General features: G+C 54.8%; 1 protein-coding gene across 2 annotated transcripts; it reads left to right on the top strand.

Annotated features, from left to right (window-relative positions):
* The first annotated feature begins 8,408 nt into the window (after positions 1-8,408).
* TNFAIP8L1 (TNF alpha induced protein 8 like 1) lies at positions 8,409-20,560 on the top strand. 2 transcript variants are annotated; one of them, XM_059697100.1, is made up of 3 exons: positions 8,420-8,560; positions 8,836-8,977; positions 18,130-20,560. In XM_059697100.1, exon 3 carries the CDS (start codon positions 18,135-18,137, stop codon positions 18,693-18,695), a length of 561 nt encoding a protein of 186 aa, XP_059553083.1. In that variant the 5' UTR covers positions 8,420-8,560; positions 8,836-8,977; positions 18,130-18,134; the 3' UTR covers positions 18,696-20,560. The 2 variants fall into 2 exon arrangements, with proteins under 2 accessions (XP_059553082.1, XP_059553083.1); XM_059697099.1 differs by lacking the exon at positions 8,836-8,977 and having other exon boundaries at positions 8,409-8,560.
* The last annotated feature ends 2,422 nt before the right edge of the window (positions 20,561-22,982 follow it).

Here is a 22,982-nt window from a genome sequence, read left to right as displayed (position 1 = left end):
TTTATCGATGAGAGAATTTACACCTGCCACTGTATTCTGCATTTTATTCGATTGCTTATTGTGCAGCTTTTCCACTGGAATATCAGTTCCACGAGGGCAAGGGTTTTTGTCAACTTTCTCTACTGCTACCTCCCCAGAAGCCAGAGCAGGGCCTGGCACACAGTAGGCATTCAGTACATGCTGGTTGAGCAGCATCGGGGCTGGGTAGAGCTCTCCAGGGTCCTGACACCGTCACTTTCCCCCTTGGGTTCCACCCTGCTCTCCCCTGAGCTAAAATCGAGGTGTCAGCAGGATTGCAGTCCTTCTGGGGGCGCTAGAGGAGAACCCTCGCCCTTGCCTTTTCCGGCTCCTACAGGCTTCCTGCATTGCTGGGCCCCCGGCCTCTTTCTCCATTCCAAAGTCAGCAAAGGTTGGTCACGTCTTTCTCAAACGGTATCGCTGTGGTTCTGGGCTTCTGTGGTCACGTTTCAGACGCTGATACTCATGCCTCCCTCTCATGACAACTCTGTGCTGACACTGACCTCGCCCAGATAATCCAGGACCCCTTCCCTATCTCCACATCCTTAACTTAATCGCACCTGCAAAGTCACTTCGGCCACGTGAGGTGACACGTTAATGGCAGGAGGAAAGCTGGCGCATCTTCTATTGCGATCCGCCCCTGAGGCCTCCCCTAAGAGGTGCACAGGGTCTGGAGATTAGGGTGTGACATTTTGGGGTGGGGGCGATCATTATTCTGCCAACCACAGGAGGTGCGGACATGGATACATTCATTCATTCTATAAACACTTATTGAGCGCCTATTGTATGCCAAACTACCCGAGGTGCTGGAGACACAGAAGGGAACGAGGTAGACAATATTCTGGCTTTCATGGAACATAGTGAGAGAGACAGACAGGAAACACATGGACGAAACAGACAACCCTGAAGCTGACTGTCAGGGAGGGTCTGCCCGGGGGGGGGGGTGGGTGAAGTCTCAGTACCCAGTCCTAGAATCCGTTCCATCTCAGCTGGGTCCTGGGGGAGGGGGTCTGCAACACTTCTCCAGCTGCTAACCCCACTACACAGGGTCAGCGCTTCTGAAGGCAGCAGCAGCCAGTGAGACTCAGATTAAATTGCATTTCCAGTTACCGCCACCTATGGCGTGAGATGCTGATATTTTCACCTTTGTGATAAAAAAAGAGACTTTAAAAAACGAATACATTGATTTATTTTTAATTTTTTAAAAATTGATTTCAGAGAGGGAGAGGGAGAGAGATAGAAACATCAGTGATGAGAAGGAATCACTGATCGGTGCCTCCTGCACTCCCCAGACCGGGGATCGAGCCCACAACCGGGCATGTGCCCTGACCTGGAATCGAACCACGACCACCTCCTGTGGTTTAGAGGTCGACACTCAACCACTGAGCCACACTGGCTGGGCTACATTTATTTATTGATGTTCCAAATGTGAGCAGGTTTAAACAAGTATGGATATGAGGAAAATGGAAAGAAACCATTTGGCATAGATTTGGAAATGTTACCTGTCCGTTTACAGATGGGGAACAGAGGCCCAGGGGAAGGGGAGAGCTCCAACGGGGGTGGTGGTGAAGGCGCAGAAGGCGTCCCACCACCTCCACCCCTCAGCCATCTGTCAGCAGGGATCTCCTCCCTCCATACATTCCGCTGATGTGAAGGAGATTCTCTATAAAGAGCTTCAGAAACAGCTTCCCCGGCAGAGGGAACAGCCCGTGCAAAGGCCCAGGGGCAGGATCTGCTTAGAGTATTGAAGGAACAGCAAGGATGCCCATAGGTCTGGAACAGTGAGTGAGGGGAGAGAGGGAGGAGGTGAGGGCAGAGAGGGGACACAGGCAGGCTGTGTAGGACCTTGTGGGGAGGATTTGGGCTTTTACTACTAGGGCGGTGGGAGCCGGGAAGGGCTGCGCGCAGAGGAGGGGACCTCACCTGACTCTCCTGCTCACCGGCACCCCCTAGCGGCTGCAGGGAGAATGAATCGAAGGGAGAGTGCAGTAGCTGAGTGGCTCAGTGGTGAGCAGCTGTGTCTCCACAGGCAAGCGAATTCCTTCTCTGGGGTACGTTTCTTTTTCTGCTTAAGGGAGCCTGTAACAATGCCGCGACAGGGGCTCTGAGATAATGTGTAGAGGATGCTCGTTGCCCCAGATTCTGGCCGGGTGTGGGGCTGCTGAGTTACCATCTTATCATGTCAGGGTTTGGCTAACACACCTCCCCGAGGTGGGAGGATGAGGTCAGCAGCACCCCCTGCTCGGGCCCAGATGAAGTCATCAGGACAGATAGGCCGGTGTGAGGACTGCAGAGGAAACAGATTTCCCACCTAAGCCCTGTGTCCCCGGACAAGTGAGGATGAGCAAACCAACCAGGACATCACAGGCTGTTGGGCCTAATCTTCAGCACACCCTGCTGTCCAGGAGCCCTCTCCTGCAGGAAGCCCTCCTGGATTGCCTTGACACTCTGGTTGTAGGAACCTGGTGGAGGGAAGGTCTCAGGGAAATAGTCAGGGACCCCAGAGAGGCTGACCAGACTGAGCTATGGGAGGGAAGGACAGTCCGAGAAGAGGACAGAAGTACTCCCAGGGTGAAGGGAAGCACTGAGCTGGGCAGAGAGGATGGCAGGTCTGGGTTTGATTCCCAACTCTGGGTGTGGATTTCTCTTGTTTTTCCACTAATGACCTTTTTTTTTTTTTTTTTTCCTGTTCCAGGGTCCAACCCAGGATCCCCCTTTGCTCTGAGTGCCCCACTGCCCGTTAGGATAGCACGATTGTAATTTTTAAATAATTTGCATAATTCCTGCTTCGTGCTTCACTGGAAAGTCAGCTCCATGAAGGCAGTGCATTTGGTCTGCTGTGTTCCCCGGTGTGCCTGGAACAGTACCTGGTATAAAGTAAGTGCTCACTAAACACACATGGGATGCATGAGTTCGTGGGTGGGACAGGCCAGAGCCTGAATTCCTCCCCTGGGTTCCTGTGGACACCTGGCGATTTTGGACAGGTGATAGTACCAGTCCACACGGTTGACCCTCCCAGACCCACAATGCCCTGCAGTTCAGCCTGGTGGGGACAATCAGCACCGCAGACGGAGAGAAGAGCTGAGGCTGACAGACAACCACCTGGGCCCAAACCAGAAGCTGATTCAGGAGCTGGACTTGCTCCCTCGTGGAACCATCTCACCTGCTGCGTCTGGGTGTGTGGGGAGGGTTCCCAGGTGGAGGGAACCGCTCACCAGGAGAACATTCAACACTTCAGCCCTTTCACAGGACCCTACGCCTCCTTCCCATGCCTGGGGCTCCTGGGCGCAGCAAAGAAAACCCCCCACGCTAATACCCAGTCCTCATGGGCACTCACTCTCCGTTCAGCACCCCCTGCCTCCGCCCAGCCCTCGGCCGCTGCCCTGCAAGGTGGGTATCAGGAGTAGGATTTGAAGATGGAAACCGGCTCAGGGTGGCCCTGCGCCCTGACCGAGGTCAGCAAGCCAAGAACAGAAAGCGCCTCCTGCCTGCTTCTCCCCATGGCTGGCTCCTGCTCTCGCTTAAAGTTTTAGCTCAGTTGTCACCTCCCCCTGGAAGCTTCCCTGGCCCCAGGCATGGTCAAGGGACTAGCCTGGGCTCCCACAGCTGTCTGTGTGTCCCTCGTCACAGCCCGGACTTGCGGCCTGTGTGTGTGTCAGGCCTCTGCTGAGCCTGCTGCGTCCGCCGAGTTTTGCAAGTCTCTGAAGCGGGCGCTGTGACGGCACCCATTTTCCAGATAAAGGAACTGAGGCTCCACAGAATGAAGTTTTCTCCCGCCAGGAATGCTGTGGGGCTCACGCCCTCAGCAGCAGCAGCAGATCGGCCACCCCTCCCCACCACACACACCCACATACGCACGTGCACACAGGCCCCGACGGGAGTTTATCTCCCCAGACACCGGCCTCCCACACGCAGGCAGCCAGCAGGTGGCTGCTCCGCTGACACTTGTAAATGCATCCTCCCGCTGCGGCCCCACATGCTCCTTTGCGCAGCGTTCAGTGTTCAGGGGGAGGAAAGTGCGGGGAATGGGGCAACAGAGGCAAAGGACGGAGGCTGTGTAGGACCTTCCCACCCACTTGTCTTCTGCCTCCCCGTTAGCAGAGGGGAGGGGAGGGGTCACCTGGCCTGTGACCCTGACCTCAGGTTGAGCCAGTGACCTCAGAGATGCTGGCAGCCCCGCCCCCCCGCCCCCAGGTGCTCTTGGGGAAGTTCTGCGAGACCTTCTGGCCTGTGGGGGCTCCAGCAAGCTTCCACCCCCCTCATCCTGTCCCCCTTTGGGTCCGCCCACCCACTCTTTCTTTCTTTTCTTTTTTGTAAATACATTTTTATTGATTTTAGAGAGGAAGGGAGAGATAGAAACATCAATGATGAGAGAGAATCATTGATCAGCTGCCTCCTGCACACCCCTGGGGATCAAGCCCACAACCCAGGCACATGCCCTGACACGAATCGAACCATGACCTCCTGGTTCATAGGCCGACACTCAACCTCTGAGCCAAGCAGGCTGGGCCCACTCTCTTTCTTAAGTGGCCTTGGGAGGCGTCTTGCCCCGTAGATAAGATGGGCTGGGGACAGATGGACTAAGGACATGGGGGAGTTACCACTGGGCTTGGAGCATAGGAGGGGGTTGTTATGGCCACTGCCACCACTGGCCCCCCACAGCTCCTGGGCAGGGGGGAAGCCGCCAGGCGAGGGCCTCCCGAAGGACCCCGGAGAAAATCCTCCTCTCCACACGGGGGTCCCATTGCTCAGGGACGAGGCAGAGGCACAGAGCAGAGGTCCTCTTTCTCGGGGTCACACAGTCCGGCAGGGTGCAAGGCCTGATTCTGGGGTGCCGGCGACACTGGATGGGTTTAGGTCTGGGGTAACTTGGACTTGGGACCCTTCCCGGCATGCAGATCCAGACCACTTTAGCCACCTACTCCTGTGAGAGAGGTCGCTACTGGGCCAGCTGTGGGCAACGCACGCCCCCTGCTGCACACGGCGGGAAGCGGCACAGCCGTGACCCCAAGATCGGGCTGAGCCTCTACCCCAGGTAGAGCCGGGTCTGTTCTTCACTAGGCTCAGGAGCCCCCCGCTCCACCCCCACCCCAGTTCCCTGGCCTTCTGGGGGCAACCCCAGGGATGTCCAGGCCACTCAGAAGAGCTGTACACATTACACCCAACTCAGACTGTCCCAGGTTCTAATCCCACCTCTGTCATGACCTGCTTCTTCTGAGCCTCAATGTCATCATCTGTGAAATGGGACACTTGTAGCCCCTTGCAGGGTTGCTGTGAGGATTCAATGAGTTTAATTTATGTAAAGTGCTAATAGTGACTGGCACAAAATAGGTGCTCAATTAATATTAGTTATACTATTGTTGCTATTATTACCAGATGTGGCGCTGGGCCCTTTCTTAAAAAACTAAACAGTTTTATTGAGACGTAATTTATATACCATGCAATTCACTCTTCTAAAGTATACAATTCAGTGTTTTGGTATATTACATTATTCATTTCTAAAATTATGGTAAATATACAACATAACGTTTATCACTTTTAACGATTTTAAGTGTGCAGTTCAGTGGTATGAAATACATTCACATTGTTGTTTAATTATCACCACCATCCGTCTCCAGAACTTTTTTTTTTTAATATATTTTATTGGTTTTTTACAGAGCGGAAGGGAGAGAGATAGAGCGTTAGAAACATCGATGAGAGAGAAACATCGATCCGCTGCCTCCTGCACATCTCCTACTGGGGATGTGCCCGCAACCCAGGTACATGCCCTTGACCGGAATTGAACCTGGGACCTTTCAGTCCGCAAGCCGACGCTCTATCCACTGAGCCAAACCGGTTTCGGCTCCAGAACTTTCTCATCTTCTCAAACTGAAACTCCGTCCCCATTAAACACACACCTTCCCCAGCCCCTGGCTCCCACCACCTACTTTCTGTCTCTATGCATTTGCTTCCTCTAGGGACCTCCTATGAGTAGAATCACACAGTATTTATCCTTTTGTGTCTGACTTATTTCACTCAGTATCATGTCCCCAAGGTTCACCCAAGTTATAGCAGGAGTCAGAATTTTCCCTCTTCTTCAGGCTGAATAATATGCCATTGCACAGATGAGCCACATTGTGCTTCTTCACCACCTGTGGACGGACACAGGTGGTTTCCACCTTTTGACTATTGTGACTAATGCTGCTAGGAAGCTATCTATTTGCGTCCCTGCTTTCAACTTCATTGGGTAGATACCTGTGAGTGGAATTGCTTGGTCATATGCTAAGTCTATGACTAACTTTTTAAGGAACCACCAAACTTTTCCACAACAGCTGCACCATTTTATATCCCCCCACCACTATCAATGTTCAAAGTTCTAATTTCTTCACATTCTTGTGAGGGGAGGGAGAGAGAGAGAGAGAGAGAGAGAGAGAGAGAGAGAGAGAGAAACATTGATGCAAGAGAGAAACAGCTATCAGTGACCTCCCATACCCACCCCACACAGGAATCAAATCTGCAACCTGGGCATGTGCCCTGACTGGGAATCGAATCATGACCTCCTGGTTGATAGTTCAACTCTCAACCACTGAGCCACACTAGCCGGGCAGAACCTGCATTTAAAAAAAAATTTTTTTTTTTAAATAAATAATAAAAAATTTTTTTTTTATTGATTTCAGAGAGGAAGGGAGAGGGGGAGATAGAAACATCAATGATGAGAGAGAACCATTGATTGGCTGCCTCCTGCACGCCCCCTACTGGGGACGTGCTCTTGACCAGAATTGAACCCAGGACCCTTCAGTCTGCAGGCCGTCGCTCTATCCACTGAGCCAAACCAGCCAGGGCAGAACCTGCATTTTTTATTTATCATCTTATTTGTGGCCCTGTAGGCTTTATTATCCTCATGTCACAGACATGGAAAATGGAGGCTCAGAGAGATGACCACTTGGAGGCAGATACTGACAAAGCTGGGACTGAACCCACCTCAGCCACACTCCACACCTGCTCATGCCCAGCAGCACTCATCGAAACAACCTGCTGTGGGTGGGTGAGGTGCTAACATGGCTCCCTCTGCCTCTGTGACCCCCATTAGCTACGCTGATCCATTTCGTAATTTGGGGCTCAGGGACATGAAGAGATGGATTTAGGTCTTAACCAGGGGCCAATCTGACCCCCAGGGAACGCTTGGCAATGACTGGAGACATTTTTGTTTGCCACAACTTGGGGGGAAGGGGCTACCTTGGCACCGAGTGGTGGAAGCCAGAGATGCTGCTCAGCATTCCACAGTGCACGTGGTGCCCCCCGCCCCCCCCAGGAATTACCCCCCCCCAAATGTCAGGAGTGCCGTGGATGAGACAGCCTGGCTTAGAGAGAGAGGGGGACCTAGCCGGGGGTGAGAAGAGGTAGGACAAGCAGTCCTAGGTTTGAAATCGCGTCCCTGCCACTGGTGCCTGCGTGTCCTCGGGCCGTTCACTTCCCCTCTCTAGGCCTCAGTTTCCCCCTCCAAAACGGAATAAAGAAACATTTCATTTATTTGTGCCATAGTTTCCTGTCCCTCACCTCCCCACCGCGCAGGACAGGACTAGGCACTCAACAAACATTTGTTATGGGGCCTGCCCGGCCGCCCCTGGCCCCAGCTGCAACTGGGCCCTGGGTTGGGGCTGCAGAGAGGAAACAGGAGCAAGGGAGCTGGGAGCCGCTCCAGGGCCCAGTTCCCAGGACTCACAGCTGCATCCTCGCGGCGGGTGGGGGCGGGTGGAGGGGATGCCCAGCTGGCCCTGCCGCCCCACCTGCTGGCGGCCAGGAGGTTCCTTCCCAGGGAAGTTGAGGCTGGCTCTGGGGGTCCCCTGGTGGGATCGCCAGCGCCTGTCCACCCAGCCACTGCCCAAACCTCACCGGAGAGTTTATGAGCAAGCCGGGAGGATCGATCTTCAGTCCTGGGTCAGAGTCAGCCCGTCTCGGGGTCCTGGAATCTGCACTTTTAAGGGGCTCCCAGGTGATTCTGATGTAAAGGGTTCCCTGGTTGTACTTGAAGAAACAAGCCTTTACCCAAATTCCTGTTACCCAGGTGGGTGAACTGAGTCCCGGGGGGAGGAAGGGTCCTGTCCAGAACTGCACGGTTGATGTTTTTCTCTTTGGCTCTGAGCCTTCCTCTCCCCCGGGTCTCTTTGTTTTTGACTCTGTCCCCTTCCTCCCCTTTCTTCCGACGGCCCCGGTCCGGGGCGCCCCCAGCATCCGGCCCGGTTTCGCGATTCCGGAGGAATCCCCCGACCGCCTGGCCCGGCCCCTAGCCCCGCCCCCGCGGCGCTGACCTGCTTCCATTGGCTTTTTCGTACGCCGCCCGCACTGCTATTGGCTGAGCCCTTGCCCTTGGCCCATCCCCCTCCGAGAGGGCGGGAGCAGGGCGGGGGCGGGGCCCGGCGAGGGGCCCGGCGACCCGAGGGCTAGAGCTTCCCGCCCCACCCGCTGGGTTAACCAGCGCGAGTTCCGCGGCGGGCGCACCGGCCCTCGGAGGCGGCGGGACCGGATCCCGGCTGTCGGGTCCACGACGGGCCCCGAAGAGCAGGTGAGAGCGCGATGCCGGGCGCATTCCCGGGGCTGCCTGGCCGCCCTCCGTCTCTCCCGCCACGTCGTGCCCCTGCAAAGCCCGCTGCCCCGTCCGCCTGTACTCCTGCCTGGGTCTCCCTCTCCTCTCCCTCTCCCTCTCCCTCGGTCTCGGACCCTCTTCTGCTGCAGGTTTAGGGGAAGGCACAGTGGGTCTGAACTGCCGCCACGGGCATAGAGAGCCCCCCACCCGCCATGGGGACTCTGATAGACTCTACTCCTTCCACCTGGCGCCAGGTGCTGGGGCCAGATTCCAGGCTGCTGGGAGAGCCAGGCCCAGGCCCACACCCGCCCCTAGGAGCTCCCCGGTGGCCTGAACCCTTGGCCTCAGTTTTGCCAGCTGTGACCTGGGACGGTCACCCGCTGAGGTAATTGGCAGGTGAGCTGACCCAGATCTGCCGGCTTCACGGCCTCCTCTATCCTGGGGCCCCTCCGGGAGCAGGGCAGCCCCAGGTGTACACAGGTCTCCAGGGTTACCTCCCGAGTAGTCTGAGCCCAGCTGGAGGCGGCGAAGGCCCTGAAGGGCTGCAGATGGGCGAGAGCAGTTGTGCAAGTGGTTGGGGAGTTCGGATCTTGGGGTCTGACAAACCTGCTTCCCACTCTGCCACTCACAGATGACTGGGTGCTCCCAGGCTCAGTTTCCTGTCTGTATAATGGCAGGAACGACTCCTGGCGCTGAGTGCTGCCTCCAGGGTTAAATGCAGGAATGCGAGTCTCCATGTCCTCAGGCACTTCCCTTCCCTTCTCTGGGCCTCAGTTTCCCCCTCCAAAATGGAATAGGGAGGCATTTCTCCTGGCCCTCACATCCTCCCACTTTCCCTCTCCCTAGCTGTCCAGGCACACAGCCTCCACATTCACACCCAGGCATCGTCTTGCCTCAGGGCCTATGTACACGCTGTTTCCCGCACCACCATGCCAGGCCCACAATGTCAATTTTAAAACATAACAAGTTGCCTAGATGGGCTGGGCCAAGGGCTGGGCACCTGGGCGGGGTGGAGGAGGGCCGGCCCAGGGACTCGGTACCTATGGAAACCATAACAAAGAGCTGCAGCCGGGCCACACAGACACCTGGGCTGTGCTTCTCGCACTTGGCAGGCTCCGTGCCCTGGGACAACGGCGGTCGGTGAGTGCCCAGGCCTGTGGGGGTCTTGAATCCCATTCTGATGGGGAGCAGGCAGGGGGTCCCTAAGAGAAGACATTAGGCAGGTGCAGATTTGAGGCCCCATGGTGTCGCCTCCTGCTGCCTCCTGCCGTGTAGCCCTGGGTGTGTCGGAGGCCCGGAGCCTCCATTTCCTCCTCTGAGGCCCGGGCAGGTGAGGGGCCTTTTGGCTGCTTGGTGGTCTAATGAGGTGGATGAAGGAGGCCTCAGCGTCTCTGTCTGTCAGATGTGGCCACAAGACGGTGCCCAGGAAAAACCAGCTGTTGGCATGGAAACAGCCACACTTAGAGGCAGATGCTGACTAATAACTCATGCTGGTCTGGGTTCAGCCCCAGGTGTGATCCACCGAGCGCTGGGAGCCGAGAGCTGGCAGGACGAGGCCCAGCGCCACAGCATACACACCTTCTTTGGGATGCCCCTACACCCCTCCCTGAGACGACCTCCCCTGGAATCCCGCCCTCCTGAGCTTCCGTGGGGGGACCACAGGCCGAGTCCTTGAGATCGTCGAAGGCCTTGTCCTCCAGTGCGGTGGTGGTGGCTGGGAGCATCCGCCTGGGGGGCCCCCTCCAGAGAGGCTGCTGCTGTGCTACCATGGAACCTTGGGATAATTCTGTCTCTGGGTCTCAGTTTTCCAGGCTGAACAGCGGGGCCCAGGAATGAGATCTCTATGACCCTCTGAGAGGTCGTGTATTCATTCAACAAACAGATTCTGAGCACCTCCTGTGAGCCAAGCTTCGGGGTTGGAAGACATGTACTTTCAGCCAGAAAAAGCGTTACACTTAGTTGTAACTGCATGAAGATAATGGGGAGTCAGACAGATGGATGGGGAAGTTAGTTTAAATGGGGGTTCCGAGAGGGCCTCCTGAGGAGGCGGCATTTGATCTAAGCCCTGAATGACAAGGAAGAAACAGCTACTGGAGACCTGGGGGGGAGGGCATTCCAGGCAGAGGGCACAGACCCAGCAATGGCCCTAGGGCAGGACCTTGCCTGGTGTGTGGAGTAACAGGGAGGAAGCCTGTTGGGGCAGAGTGAGCTGGGGAGGAGGAGGAGGAGGAGGAGGAGGAGGAGGAGGAGGAGGCTGGGGCCCCACTTAGGTGTTTACTGGCGCCCTCTGGTGGCTGCTTCAGGGAGGGCAGCATGGGGCCAGGGGACCAGGGATGAGGCCTGGGGTGGGTGAGAATGGGGTGAAGCCAGAACTCATTTAGGAGCTGCACCCACTTTCCTGCCCTGTGACCCTGAAGCATCCACTTAGCCCCGGCCGGTCCTGTGCTTCCTTGCATGGGTTTGGCAGTGGTCTTCCAACTTTCCTGTTTGGCCCCCAGACCCTTCCTTCGGTAGAAATCTGACCACAGTTGAAAGTGTCCTGGCTTTCACTGCAGCCCGGCAGGTGGCCAGACCCTGCTTGTCCTTGGGGTGGCCCCCAAGGGCTCTAGGAAACCCAGTTTGATAACCAGTGGTGTCTCCCCGACCTCAGACAGGCAGATTCCCCTTTCCCTTTGGCCATATTTAAAGTGAGCACTGACCAAGCAGTGTGAGCGATGGTTGATAAAGGGCGGGAGCCTGATGTTGTGTGGGAACAAGGTCTGTTGCCACAGTGGGCAGAGGCGGGGGTGGGGGGTGGGGGGGGGTGGGTGGGCCCTGAGGCCATCCTTGGCCGTTGCAGCCGGGACAGAGAGGAGAGAAGGAGTGGCTGGTGTGCATCAATTATTGACACCCTTTGTGTGGGGCATGAAGAATTCATGGGGCGGGGCAGGCTGCCCGTGGGCCAGTGGCACCCCGGAGCAGTCTCACCCCGGCTCACGAGAGCCTCTTGCTGTATTTCCAGGAATTTTGCCATTTACTAAAAATGACAGATTCTGAACTTAGGGTTAATGACATTGTATTAGAAATAAGGTATGGGATGTTATGTAGCCACGAAAAGGGGTGGAGCACTCACCAACACTCACTGCAAGGTGGACGGACCTTGCACGCATGATGCTCAGTGAGAGCAGCCAGACCCAGAGGGCCACACAGCGTGCGATCCCGTTTATGTGGAATGTCCAGGACAGCAGATCCAGAGACAGGAAGTGGGTCTGTGGTTGCTGGGGTAGAAGAAGAGGGGGGTGGGGGGTGACTCCCAGGAATAGTGGGAGTTGGAGTGTCCAAAATGGGAACGGGACAAAGGTCGGCGTCCAAACCTGAAACGGGGTTGGCAGAGAGCAAAAGTCCGAAGCCTGGACCAGGCTCCAGTGTTTGGGGGAAGCATGTGGGGGGCAGGGCAGGAGTCAACAGAGCCGCTGGGTGCCTGGACACCCATTTCACAGACGGGAAAGCTGCCCCTAGGGGCAGGGGCTTGTCTGGAGCCACTGTGGCCTGTGAGGGGTTGTGAATGGGCCTGTGGCCTTGTGTTCCTCTAACAGCCGGACGGGTCCCGCCCCAGGACCGGTGTACAGGCCGCTCGCTCTGCCTGGCTCAACCGTCCCCCAGACCTTGTCCTTTCAGTCCCAGCTCCAGGGGCGCCACCTCAGAAAGGCCTTGCCGACAACCCCAGCCCATGTCACCTGGGGTGCCTATGTCCACCTAGTGCCTGTCCCTGTCACTTCCCCCCCTACCCCCATGGCCCTGAAATTATCCTGTTTATTTCCATGTGCATTGATTTCTGGCCCTCCTCCCAGTGTGGGCGACCTCTCTCAGGGGGCCATTTTGGAAATTTGGAAAACTCTTTTTTTTTTTTTTTTTGCTTCTGATAATGGCAGGATGTTCTAGTGTTTGGGGGCAGGGACCTGGGACACTAGGCGTCCAGCCACGCTCAGGGCAGCCCTCGGCCTCCACTTCCTAATGTCCTGCCCAAACATAAGCTGATGCGTGGGCGTGGTTTTTTTGCACCATTTTAATATTCAGTGAATATTCCTGGGTAAATTGAAGGGAGATGGAACTCTTTTGGCAGGCATTTATAACTATACTAGAGGCCCGGTGCGTGGATTTGTGCATTGGTGGGGTCCCTCGGCCTGGCCTGTGACTCTCCAACATCCCCCGAGGGGTCCCGGATTGCAAGAGGGTGCAGGCCAGGCCTAGGGACCCCACGGGTGCGCGATCGGGGCTGGGGAGGGACCGCAGGAGGGCTCCAGGGCATGTCCAGCCTGTCTCACCCAGTCCCAATTGACCGGACCCCAACACCAAGCTAACCTACTGGTCGGAGTGTCTGCTCCCTGGTGGTCAGTGAGCATCATAGCAACCAGTTGAACAAACAGTCGGACACTTAGCATATTAGGCTTTTATTATATAGGACTAGAGGCCCGGTGCGCGACATTCGTGCACTAGAGGGGGGCGGGGTCCCTCAGCCCGGCCTGTGCCCTCTTGCAGTCCGGGACACCTCAGGTGGACATCTTTAGCACTGCCGCAGAGGCAGGAGAGGTTCCCGCCACCACCGCTGCACTCGCCAGCTGTGAGTCCAGCTCAGGGCTTCTGCCTGGGCGGCGCTCCCCCTGTGGGAGCGCACTGACCACCAGGGGGCAGCTCCTGCGTTGAGCATCTGTCCCCTGGTGGTCAGTGTGCTTCGTAGCAACCGGTTGTTCCGCCGTTGGGTCTATTTGCATATTAGCCTTTTATTATATAGGATGTTCACCATATGGGCAAACCTCTGATAGATTTGCTCCATCCTTGAGTGCAGTGAGCTTGAGTTTTTAAGGAGGGAAATTCTTTTTAATCAAACATGTCTCACCCTGGCCAGGTAACTCAGTTGATTAGAAAGTCATCCCAATATGCCAAGGTTTTGGGTTTGATCCCCAGCAGGGCACATACAGGAATCAATCAATAATGCATAAATAGCCCTGACCGGTTTGGCTCAGTGGATGGAGCGTTGGCCTGCGGACTGGAGGGTCCCGGGTTTGATTCCAGTCAAGGGCATGTACCTTGGTTACGGGCACATCTCGAGTGGGGAGTGTGCAGGAGGCAGGTGATTGATGTTTCTCTCTCATCGATGTTTCTAGCTCTCTATCTCTCTCCTTTCCTCTCTGTGAAAAATCAATGAAATATATATTAAAAAGAATAATGCATAAATAAGTAGAACAACAGATTTCTCTCTTCCTTTTTCTCTTCCTCTAAAATCAATTAAAAAACAAACAGACACGTCCTGAGGACCTGCTGAGTGCCTGTCAATGTGAAAGTGTTTTACAACTCTTGTGGCATTATCTTACTTTCTGTTTGTATTACAGTTTGGGCCAGATCCTACTTTTAAATTCATTTAGCATTGTAAAAAACGAGCTATAAAATATAAATAGGCCCTAACCGGTTTGGCTCAGTGGATAGAGTGTCGGCCCGCGGACTGAGGGGTCCCAGGTTCGATTCCGGTCAAGGGCATGTGCCTTGGTTGCGGGCACATCCCCAGTAGGGGGTGTGCAGGAGGCAGCTGATCGATGTTTCGATGTTTCTAACTCTCTATCTCTCTCCCTTCCTCTCTGTAAAAAATCAATAAAATATATATATATATATAGTGAGGGGCTTAAAGATAGAGGTATATACACTTAATAGAAGGTGCTCCACTTGATGAGATATAAACTCACCATTTTAAAGTATTCAAATTCCAGAACATTCCACCACCCCTGAAAGAAGCCCTGTCTCCATCAGCAGTCAGTCCTCACCCCCGCCTCCAGCCCCTGGCAACCCGCTTCCTGTCCCTGAGGATGTGCCTGTCCTGGACATTTCACATAAATGGAATCACACACTGTGTGGCCTTTTGGGTCTGGCTTCTCTCGCTGAGCACCATGTGTTCAAGGTCCACCCGTTGTAGCTTCAGTGCTCCACTCCTTTTCACGGCCGAGTAATATTCCCGTGTGCGGCTCACATTTTGTTTACTCATTTGCTGATGGTCACTGGGGGTTTACTTTTGGGCCACATGACTTGTGTTGCTCTGAACATGTGTGTGACTTTTGGTGTGGACGTGTGTTTTCATTTGGGGGAGCAGACGTTATGAGTGGAGCTGCTGGGTCACGCAGTAACTCTGTGCTTGAGGAACTGCCGGAACTGTTTTCCCAGCAGCTGCACCGTTTTCCATTTTTCATACCATCCGAGCGTGTGAGGGTTCGTTTCTCCACAGCCTCACCAGCACCTGATATGCCTTTCGTTGTTACTCCTCACCTAAGGATATTTTTCCTTTGATTTTTAAAAATATATATTTTTATTGATTTCAGAGAAGAAGGGAGAGAGGGAGAGAGAGAGAGAGAGAAACATCAATGATGAGAGAGAATCATTGATCGGCTGCCTCCTGCACGTCCCCCACTGGGGACAGAGCTCACAACCAGGACATGTGCCATGGCCGGGAATTGAACCACGACCTCCTAGTTCATAGGTCAACGTTCAACCACTGAGCCACGCTTTTCCATTGATTGTTAGAGAGAGTAGAAGGCAGGTAGGGAGGTAGGAGGAAGTGAGGAGGAAGGAAAGAAGGAAGGAAGGAGAGAGTGTGAGAGTGAGAGAGAAAGAGTGGTGTGTGAAAGATGTGAGAGAGATACACCAATTGGTTGCCTTCTGCACATGACCTGACGGGGGGCTGGGTATCGAACCTGCAACCTGGACACATCTCCTTGACTGGAAATTGAACCTGTGACCCTCTGGTGCTTGGGCCAGTGATCTAACCACTGAGCAACCGTCTAGGGTGATATTGTCTTTTTTCTAAGAGCCGTCCTGGTGGGCGTGAAGTGATAGATCATAGTGGCCAAGGATGTGGACCACCTTTTCAGCTGCTTATTGGCCAGTTGTGTATCTTCTTTGGAGAAATGTTAGATATTCTTTATTTAAATATAATTCACAGACCATAAAGTTCATCTTTTAAAAGGTACACTTCGTTGGTTTTTAGTGCATCCATCTGACTCAGAGACGTTCTATATGCATACGGCCCAGATTGAACAGAACAGGAAGCGCCCCAGACGCCATGCCCTCGGTCCCCGCAGATGGTGCCTGTTTCACCATCTACTCATTTTACTTTTAAACGGGTGGGCAGAGGTAGCTGACAGTGCCTGCGGAATCCGTTTCAGGGGAGAACGGGAGCGCCCAAAGGATTTTGTAAGAAGGAATTGGCATGGGGTCTAGAGGGTCGGGATCCCCAACAGAGCAGGGACCAGATCTCTTTTTGTCATCGGTGTCTTCCCAGTGCCTGGTACACAGTTGGTGCTCCATAAATGCTCATTGAGCAGCTGAATGAATGTTCTGGCACAGCCTCTAAGACATTAGTGGGCTTTTCTGGCTTGTAATGACAGTGGGGTTCTGGCATTTGGTGGCCCCCGAACCTCGGGGCAGTTCCTGGAAAGACCCTGACTCAGAAGGGCTGGCGTGGTGCAGCCTGGCCACCTCCTGGCTTGTTCTCCCTCCGACCAGTGTGAGCACAGCAGGCAGGAAGGAAGGCCAGGGTGGTTTATTTTGATCCATGACCTGCTGCCCGCCCCCCCCCCCGCCCCCCCCCGTTGTTTGCAGTGTTTCTGGCAGAACAATGAGTCCGGGAGGAGGGGTGGGCCTGCAGCTGGGCTGGCCCAGGTGTGGCGGATCTGGGACTGGCTGGAGGGGCTAGAAGTGTGGAGGCTGGGGAGGGAGGCTGCGGCTGCCTCCACTCCCACCCCTTTTCTTTCTGGCTTGGGGAGGGGGTGCTGCGGGGGCCCAGGTCCTTTCTAAAGACTGCAAATAGGCCCAACTCTCCTCTAGAACCAGCACGCCTCACCTCAGGACCTACAGATGGGAAGGTCAAGGCCAGAGAGGCCCTGCCTGGGCTCACACAGCAACCAAAATAGGCAGAAGGAGCTGGGCTCCAGGGCCCTTGAGGTCCAGAGCCTGGGCCTCATCCCTGGACTCAGAGAAAGTTCCTCTCTGAACCTCAGTTTGCCCATCTGTAAACTGGGGAGGTTAGACCCAGGCCTTGGGAGTGCTCTCTCATTCCAATGTTTGCAGGCATCCTTTCCCTGATTCATTCCACAAACACGGCCACCTGCTATGTACCAGGCCCTGGGCTGGCCACTGGAGACGCGCTGTGATCAACCCCTGCACGTGCCATTGGGTCAGCAAGGCGGACATGGAGCCACGGTCTCGGGGCCACAATGGAGGATGCTCAGGGTGTCGTGGGAGCCAAGGGGCCCCTGGCCCAGCCTGGGACCTCTGGGAAGGCTTCCCGGAGTGGGTGACGGTGATGCTGAGACTTGAAGGATGAGCAGGAGTGTATAGAACGAGTAAAGGGAATGGAATAGAATGTTCTAGAGAAACTGGTGGAAAGGCATCTGGGAGGCGTAGGTACTTGTGCCCAGTGGCCAGTCTGATGCCGCCGCTGTCACAGAGGCCTTCTCATCCAGGTTGCTGGATGGCTTCGGGGGTCCAGCCTCTTGCCCAGGGGACGGGCACAGCGGGTGGGCATTGGGGCTGGTCACGAGCTCCTGCTCCAGGGCAGAGGTAGTTCTTATCTTTATAAATGGGGAAACCGAGGCACAGGGCAGTTATGTCTCCTGACCTAGTGGTCAGAGGGCTGATTTTGTCATGGGGGACAGCTCCCGACCCCCCAGGACTGGGGGTGACTTGCGGTGTCAGCTGGGAGCGGTGGAGGGGTTGACGAGCAGCGGCGCACGGGGGGGGGGGCGGGGGCACAGTGTTCCTGTGTGGCCTTGGGCAGTGGCTCGGCCTCGGTGCTTTTGCAGAATGGGCACCCTGCCCACTGCCCGGTGGAATGACAAAACGGGCACATCTACCGGCCAGGGCCTGCCACATGGTGCTGAGTCAGTGGTACCCTAGCTTTGGCCCCGGCCTGTGTAGCCCCGAGGTCTGGTGACTGGTGTGGGGGGCAGGGAAGGCTGCTCCAGGAATCCCTGTGCCCGCCCTAACCTCTGCAGGGCGGCCAGGGGTTGGCCTTCTCCCGGGGTCTGAGCTCCCACAAAGACGGGCTTTGTAGGAGCCCTTGGGTGTGAGTGGGAGCCCGCAGCACATTCCTGGTCTGGCCAGCCTGGGGCCAGGGTGGGGGTGGATTCTGACCAGGGCCTGGGGCTGGGGGTGGGTCTCAGGTTCCTCTTACTCACTCGGCAGATGTTTCTGGAATCTCCAAGGACACAGCGGGTAAGGAGTCAGGCCCTTTGCCCCCACTGTGGCCTGGGGTGGGGCAGACCCGGGGGAGCAGAGCCCGGGGGAGCAGAGCAGTGATGGGGGAGCCTGGGGCGTGTGTGGCCCAGAGGAGGTGCCTCCCCTGGGTTTGACTGTTCGGGGATCGCTTCCTGGGGGAGGTGGTATCCAGGCTGAGCGGAGGGATGAGGCGACAAGGGCGCGAGGCCGTGCTGAGGGGCAGGGCATTGCGGGCTGTATAGGAGCCACCAGGAAAGGGGCAAGGCCCGGGGCCGGGGGAACTGACGCTGGGCCTCTTTCCCCGGCAGGGCTAATGGACACCTTCAGCACCAAGAGCCTGGCCCTGCAGGCCCAGAAGAAGCTCCTGAGCAAGGTGGCGTCCAAGGCGACCGTGGCCGCGTTCATCGACGACACGAGCAGCGAAGTGCTGGACGAGCTGTACCGCGCCACCAAGGAGTTCACGCGCAGCCGCAAGGAGGCCCAGAAGGTGCTCAAGAACCTCATCAAGGTGGCGGTGAAGCTGGGCGTCCTGCTCCGCAGCGGCCAGCTGGGCGGGGAGGAGCTGGTGCTCCTGCAGCGCTTCCGCCAGAGGGCGCGCCGCCTGGCCATGACGGCCGTCAGCTTCCACCAGGTGGACTTCACCTTCGACCGGCGTGTGCTGGCCACCGCCCTCCTCGAGTGCCGCGATCTGCTGCACCAGGCTGTGGGCCCGCACCTGACCGCCAAGTCCCACGGCCGCATCAACCACGTCTTCGGCCACTTTGCCAACTGCGACTTCCTGGCCATGCTCTACGGGCCGGCCGAGCCCTACGTCTCCCACCTGCGCCGGATCTGTGAGGGGCTCACCAGGATGCTGGACGAGGACAGCATCTGACCCTGTCCTGCGGGGCCTGGGGATCTGTGGGTTTATAGTTTATGACCTCTGATCCCCAGTCTGATTCTGGCCAAACTCCCCAGACAGATGACCTGCCCCCTTTCAGAGGTTGCTAAACGGTTTAAAGCAGCAGTTTTATGGACCTTTGTCACCTCTCCCACCTAGTCTCTCTGGAGAGAGGAATTCAGCGTGGAAACGGGCACAGCCTGAGAGGCCAGTGGCCTCCCCACGCACCTCGAGACTGCTCTCTGCTCAGGCCCATCTGTCCTGAACCGTGATAACCGATGGCACCCCTCAACTCACTGGATGCCATCTGACAGCTGGTGCTGCCCACTTCATGTTGTAACCTGGGCTTTCTAATTCCTTCAGAAAGGAGTCACACTGAACTGGAAGAAAGTAATGGGGTGAGCAGTGTCCCCCGCTTTGTGGAAGTTCTAACCCCCAGACTTCCGAGTGTGACCCACATTTGGAAAACAGAGTCGCTGATGACATAATGGGTTAAGATCGGATCACGAGCGCACAGTGGGCCCCTCACCCAGTGTGACCGAGACACTTCTAAAAGGGAGAAATTTGAACGAGAGGAGAATGCCATGTGAAGGTGGAGCAGACATTGGAGGGAAGTGCTACAAAACCAGGAACACCCAGGGTGGCAGCAGCCCCAGCCCTGGGAGAGAGGCGTGGGACCGCCTGGCGGAAACCTGGACCTGAGACTTCTGGCCTCCACGACTGAGAGGAAACAAGCCTCTCCTTTCAGCCGCCCAGCCCAGGAGTGAGCACAGGGAGCCGTGAAGGGGGCTGCAGGGTGCCGGTGGATGGGTGAGGACACCTCAGTTTGCTTGGGATCCCAGCTCTGACTCCCATGGGGGAGGGGACAGTGCATTCTCCATACCGGGCACAAGGAAAAAGACAGCTGAGATGCAGGCACATTTTCCAATGATCATTTCATGTTTGAAAAGCAAACACACTAACAAATGTTTTTCAGACCTCAGAAAGCAAAGCTCACAAATCTTGGCTTTGGGGACACCCAAAAGATGCAGTGATTCTCAGCTGGGGCACGGACAGATATGTGGGGTGTGGGAGTGCATTTGCACGTTTTGTCAGCAGCGGGCATAGATTGCAAAACGGCTACAGGTCAGGAAGGCTATTCTGGGTGCCCAAGGGAGATGGGGAATGACCTCCTGTGACTGTTTCACAGAACTGGGCCTAGTTCCTTCAGGGCAAAGGTTGCAGACGGGAAGCCTGCAGGCCGCATTGGTGAGAAGATGGGTTTGCTTGCCCCCAGCCTGCGTTTGAGCCATCTGGAATCTGTTGACATTTAAAACTGGGGAACTGCACGTGCCAATCCAGATTTGGAGTTTCACTCTGAACCCCGGCTAAGCCTGCATTGCCTGCTGGTGAAGCTGCATAGAGGTTGCCCCTCTCTGCTTTGCCACAGTCTCCACCTCTCCCTATTGCCTCTCCCTGGCCTGCTGTGCTGGCTGATAAGATTATGCCCCCAGATTCAGGTCAGCCTTTCTGTGGTTTGGTCTCTGCTTCCTTGAAGGAGCCAAAGCCTTTCATCGGAGAGCCGGCCGTTCCTACCTCCTACATCACCGCTCCAAGGCCAACTTTCCCACTTACCTCTCCAGTCAAGAGACAGAGCTTCATATTCAAGAGCAAACGCGCATTTTGAGTAGCCTGAGAAGCCCCAGATGAAATTCTTTGCCCTCAGCTCTGCTGACTGAATTTATCAATATGCATAATGCTTGTACTTGTTCCTGGATGGGCTGTTCTGCCTCTTGACTCTTTATAAGTTTGGAATTTAATTTTGAAAAACCAAAGAGCACTACAGAACAATTTAAATAAAAGCACATGTCTTCCACTGACATTCTGTGAAACTGACTTGAATTACTTGGTGCTGAGTTTTCTCCTTTCTTGGGGTTTTTGCCTTTTAAAAAACAATTTTTCTTGAGCCCTTCCTGGCTGGTGTGGCTCAGTTAGTTGGGGCATCGTCCCATGCACTGAAGGGTTGTGGGTTCAATTCTGGGTCAGGGTTGTGGGTTTGGTCCCTGGTTGGGGAGCATACATACGGGAGGCAACTGATGGATGTTTCTCACATTCATGTCCCTCCCTCCCTCCTTTCTTCCGAATCAATAGGCATGTCCTCGGGTGAAGATTGGAAGGGGAAAAAAATCTTTAAAAAATATTTTTTCGATTCCAGTTGACATACAATATTATATTAGTTTCAGGTGTACTGCATAGCGGTTAGACATGTATGTAACTTATAGAGTGATCGCTCTGATAAGTCTAGTACTCACCTGGCACCATACCCAGTTATTACAATATTATGACTATACTAGAGGCCCAGTGCACAAATTCGTGCACGGGTGGGGTCCCTCTGGGTGGCTGCAGGGATCAGGCCAAAACCCGCAGTCTGACACCGCCTGCAGCTCCTGCTTGTCGCTCCCGCTCATCCTGGCCTCACTGTGCCTGCCGCGGGCGCTTGCCCAATCAGTCCCAATCAGGAGAGCTCGCACCGGCACTGCCGCAGCAGCGCTCACCAACCATGAGCCCTGCGTCTGGCGCCCTCCCAAGGGGAGTGGCCTGCGGGATCGGGCTGAAACAGGCTCTCCGACATCCCCTGAGGGGTCCCGGATTGCAAGAGGTTGCAGGCCAGGCTGAGGGACCCCCAGATGCACGATCAGGCCGGGGAGGGACTGCAGGAGGGCTCCAGGGCATGTCCGGCCCGTCTCACTCGTCCGAATTGAACAGACCCCAGCAGCAAGCTAACCTACCGGTTGGAGCATCTGCCCCCTGGTGTTCAGTGCACGCCATAGCGAGCGGTTGAGCAGCCTTAGCATATCATTAGCATATTACTAATAATACTTTGATTGGTTGTTCGGTTGTTCTGCCGTTTGGTCTATTTGCATATTACCCTTTTATTATATAGGATTCCCTAGGCTGTATTTTATACCCCTGTGACTACTGTAACTGGCAATTTGTATTTCTTAATCCCTCCACCTTTTATACCTGGCCTCCCATCTCTTCCCATCTGGCAGCCTTCAGTTTGTTCTCTGTTATCTATTATGAGTTTGTTCATTTTGTTTTTTATCTTTATGTATGTATGTATTTATTTATTTAGAGAAAGGGAGAGGGAAAGAGAGAAACATGGATGAGACAGAAACATTGACTGGTTGCCTCCCTCAACCTGGATATATGCCCTGACTGGGAATCGAACAGGAAACCTTTCCGTGCAAGGGACGATGCTCAACCAAACCACAGCAACCAGGTCATTTTGTTTTTTTATATTCCACATGTAAGTGAAATCATATGGTATTTGTCTGACTTAGCATAATTCCCTCTAGGTCCATCCATGTTGTTGTAAATAGTAAGATTTCATTCTTTTTCCATTGTGTATATCCATCACACCTCTATCCATTTGTCTATTGATCGGCTCTTAGGCTGCTTTCATATCTTGGCAACTGTAAATAATGCTTCAGTGAACATAGAGAAGTATATTATTATTTTTTATTATTTATTTTATTTCAGAGAGGAAGGGAGGAGGAGGAGAGAGAGAAACATCAGTGATGAAAGAGAACCATTGGTTGGCTGCCTCCTGCACACCCCACACTGGGGATTGTGCCAGCAACCCAGGTACGTGCCCTGACTGGGAATCAACTGTTGACCTCCTGGTTCATAGGTCAATGCTCAACCAGTGAGCCATGCTGGCCAGGCAGCATATTATCTTTTTGAATTAGTGTTTTTGTTTTCTTTGGATAAATACCCAGAAGTGCAATTGCTAGATGGTATGACTGCTCTCTTTTTAATCTTTTGAGGAAACTCCATACTGTTTTCCATAGTAGTGGTTGCACCAATTTTCAACTCCATCAACAGTGCATGAGGGTTTCCTTTCTCCACATCCTGGTCAACACTTGTTGTTTGTTGATTTATTGATGATAGACATTCTGACAGGTGTGAGATGAGATCTCATTGTAGTTTTAAAAAAAAACAACACGTATGTTTTTTATTGATTTCAGAGAGGAAGGGAGAGGGAGAGAGAAACATCAACGATAAGAGAATTATCGATCGGCTACCTCCTGCACATCCCCTATTGGGGATGGAACCTGAAACCTGGACATGCACCCTGACTGGACTCGAACCAAGACTTGCTGGTTCGTAGGTCGACACTCCACAGCCACACCAGTTGGGCTCAGCTGAGTTTTGTGGGAGCTCCCTTGTAGGTAACTACCTGCCTTTAAGATTGTCTTCAACCTTTGGCATTTTAGTTATGTGTGTCTTGGTGTGGCC

Source organism: Myotis daubentonii, chromosome 5 (genome assembly GCF_963259705.1).
Source record: "Myotis daubentonii chromosome 5, mMyoDau2.1, whole genome shotgun sequence".
Taxonomy (NCBI): Eukaryota; Metazoa; Chordata; class Mammalia; order Chiroptera; family Vespertilionidae; genus Myotis; species Myotis daubentonii.
This window is presented reverse-complemented; position numbering and strand designations above follow the sequence as displayed.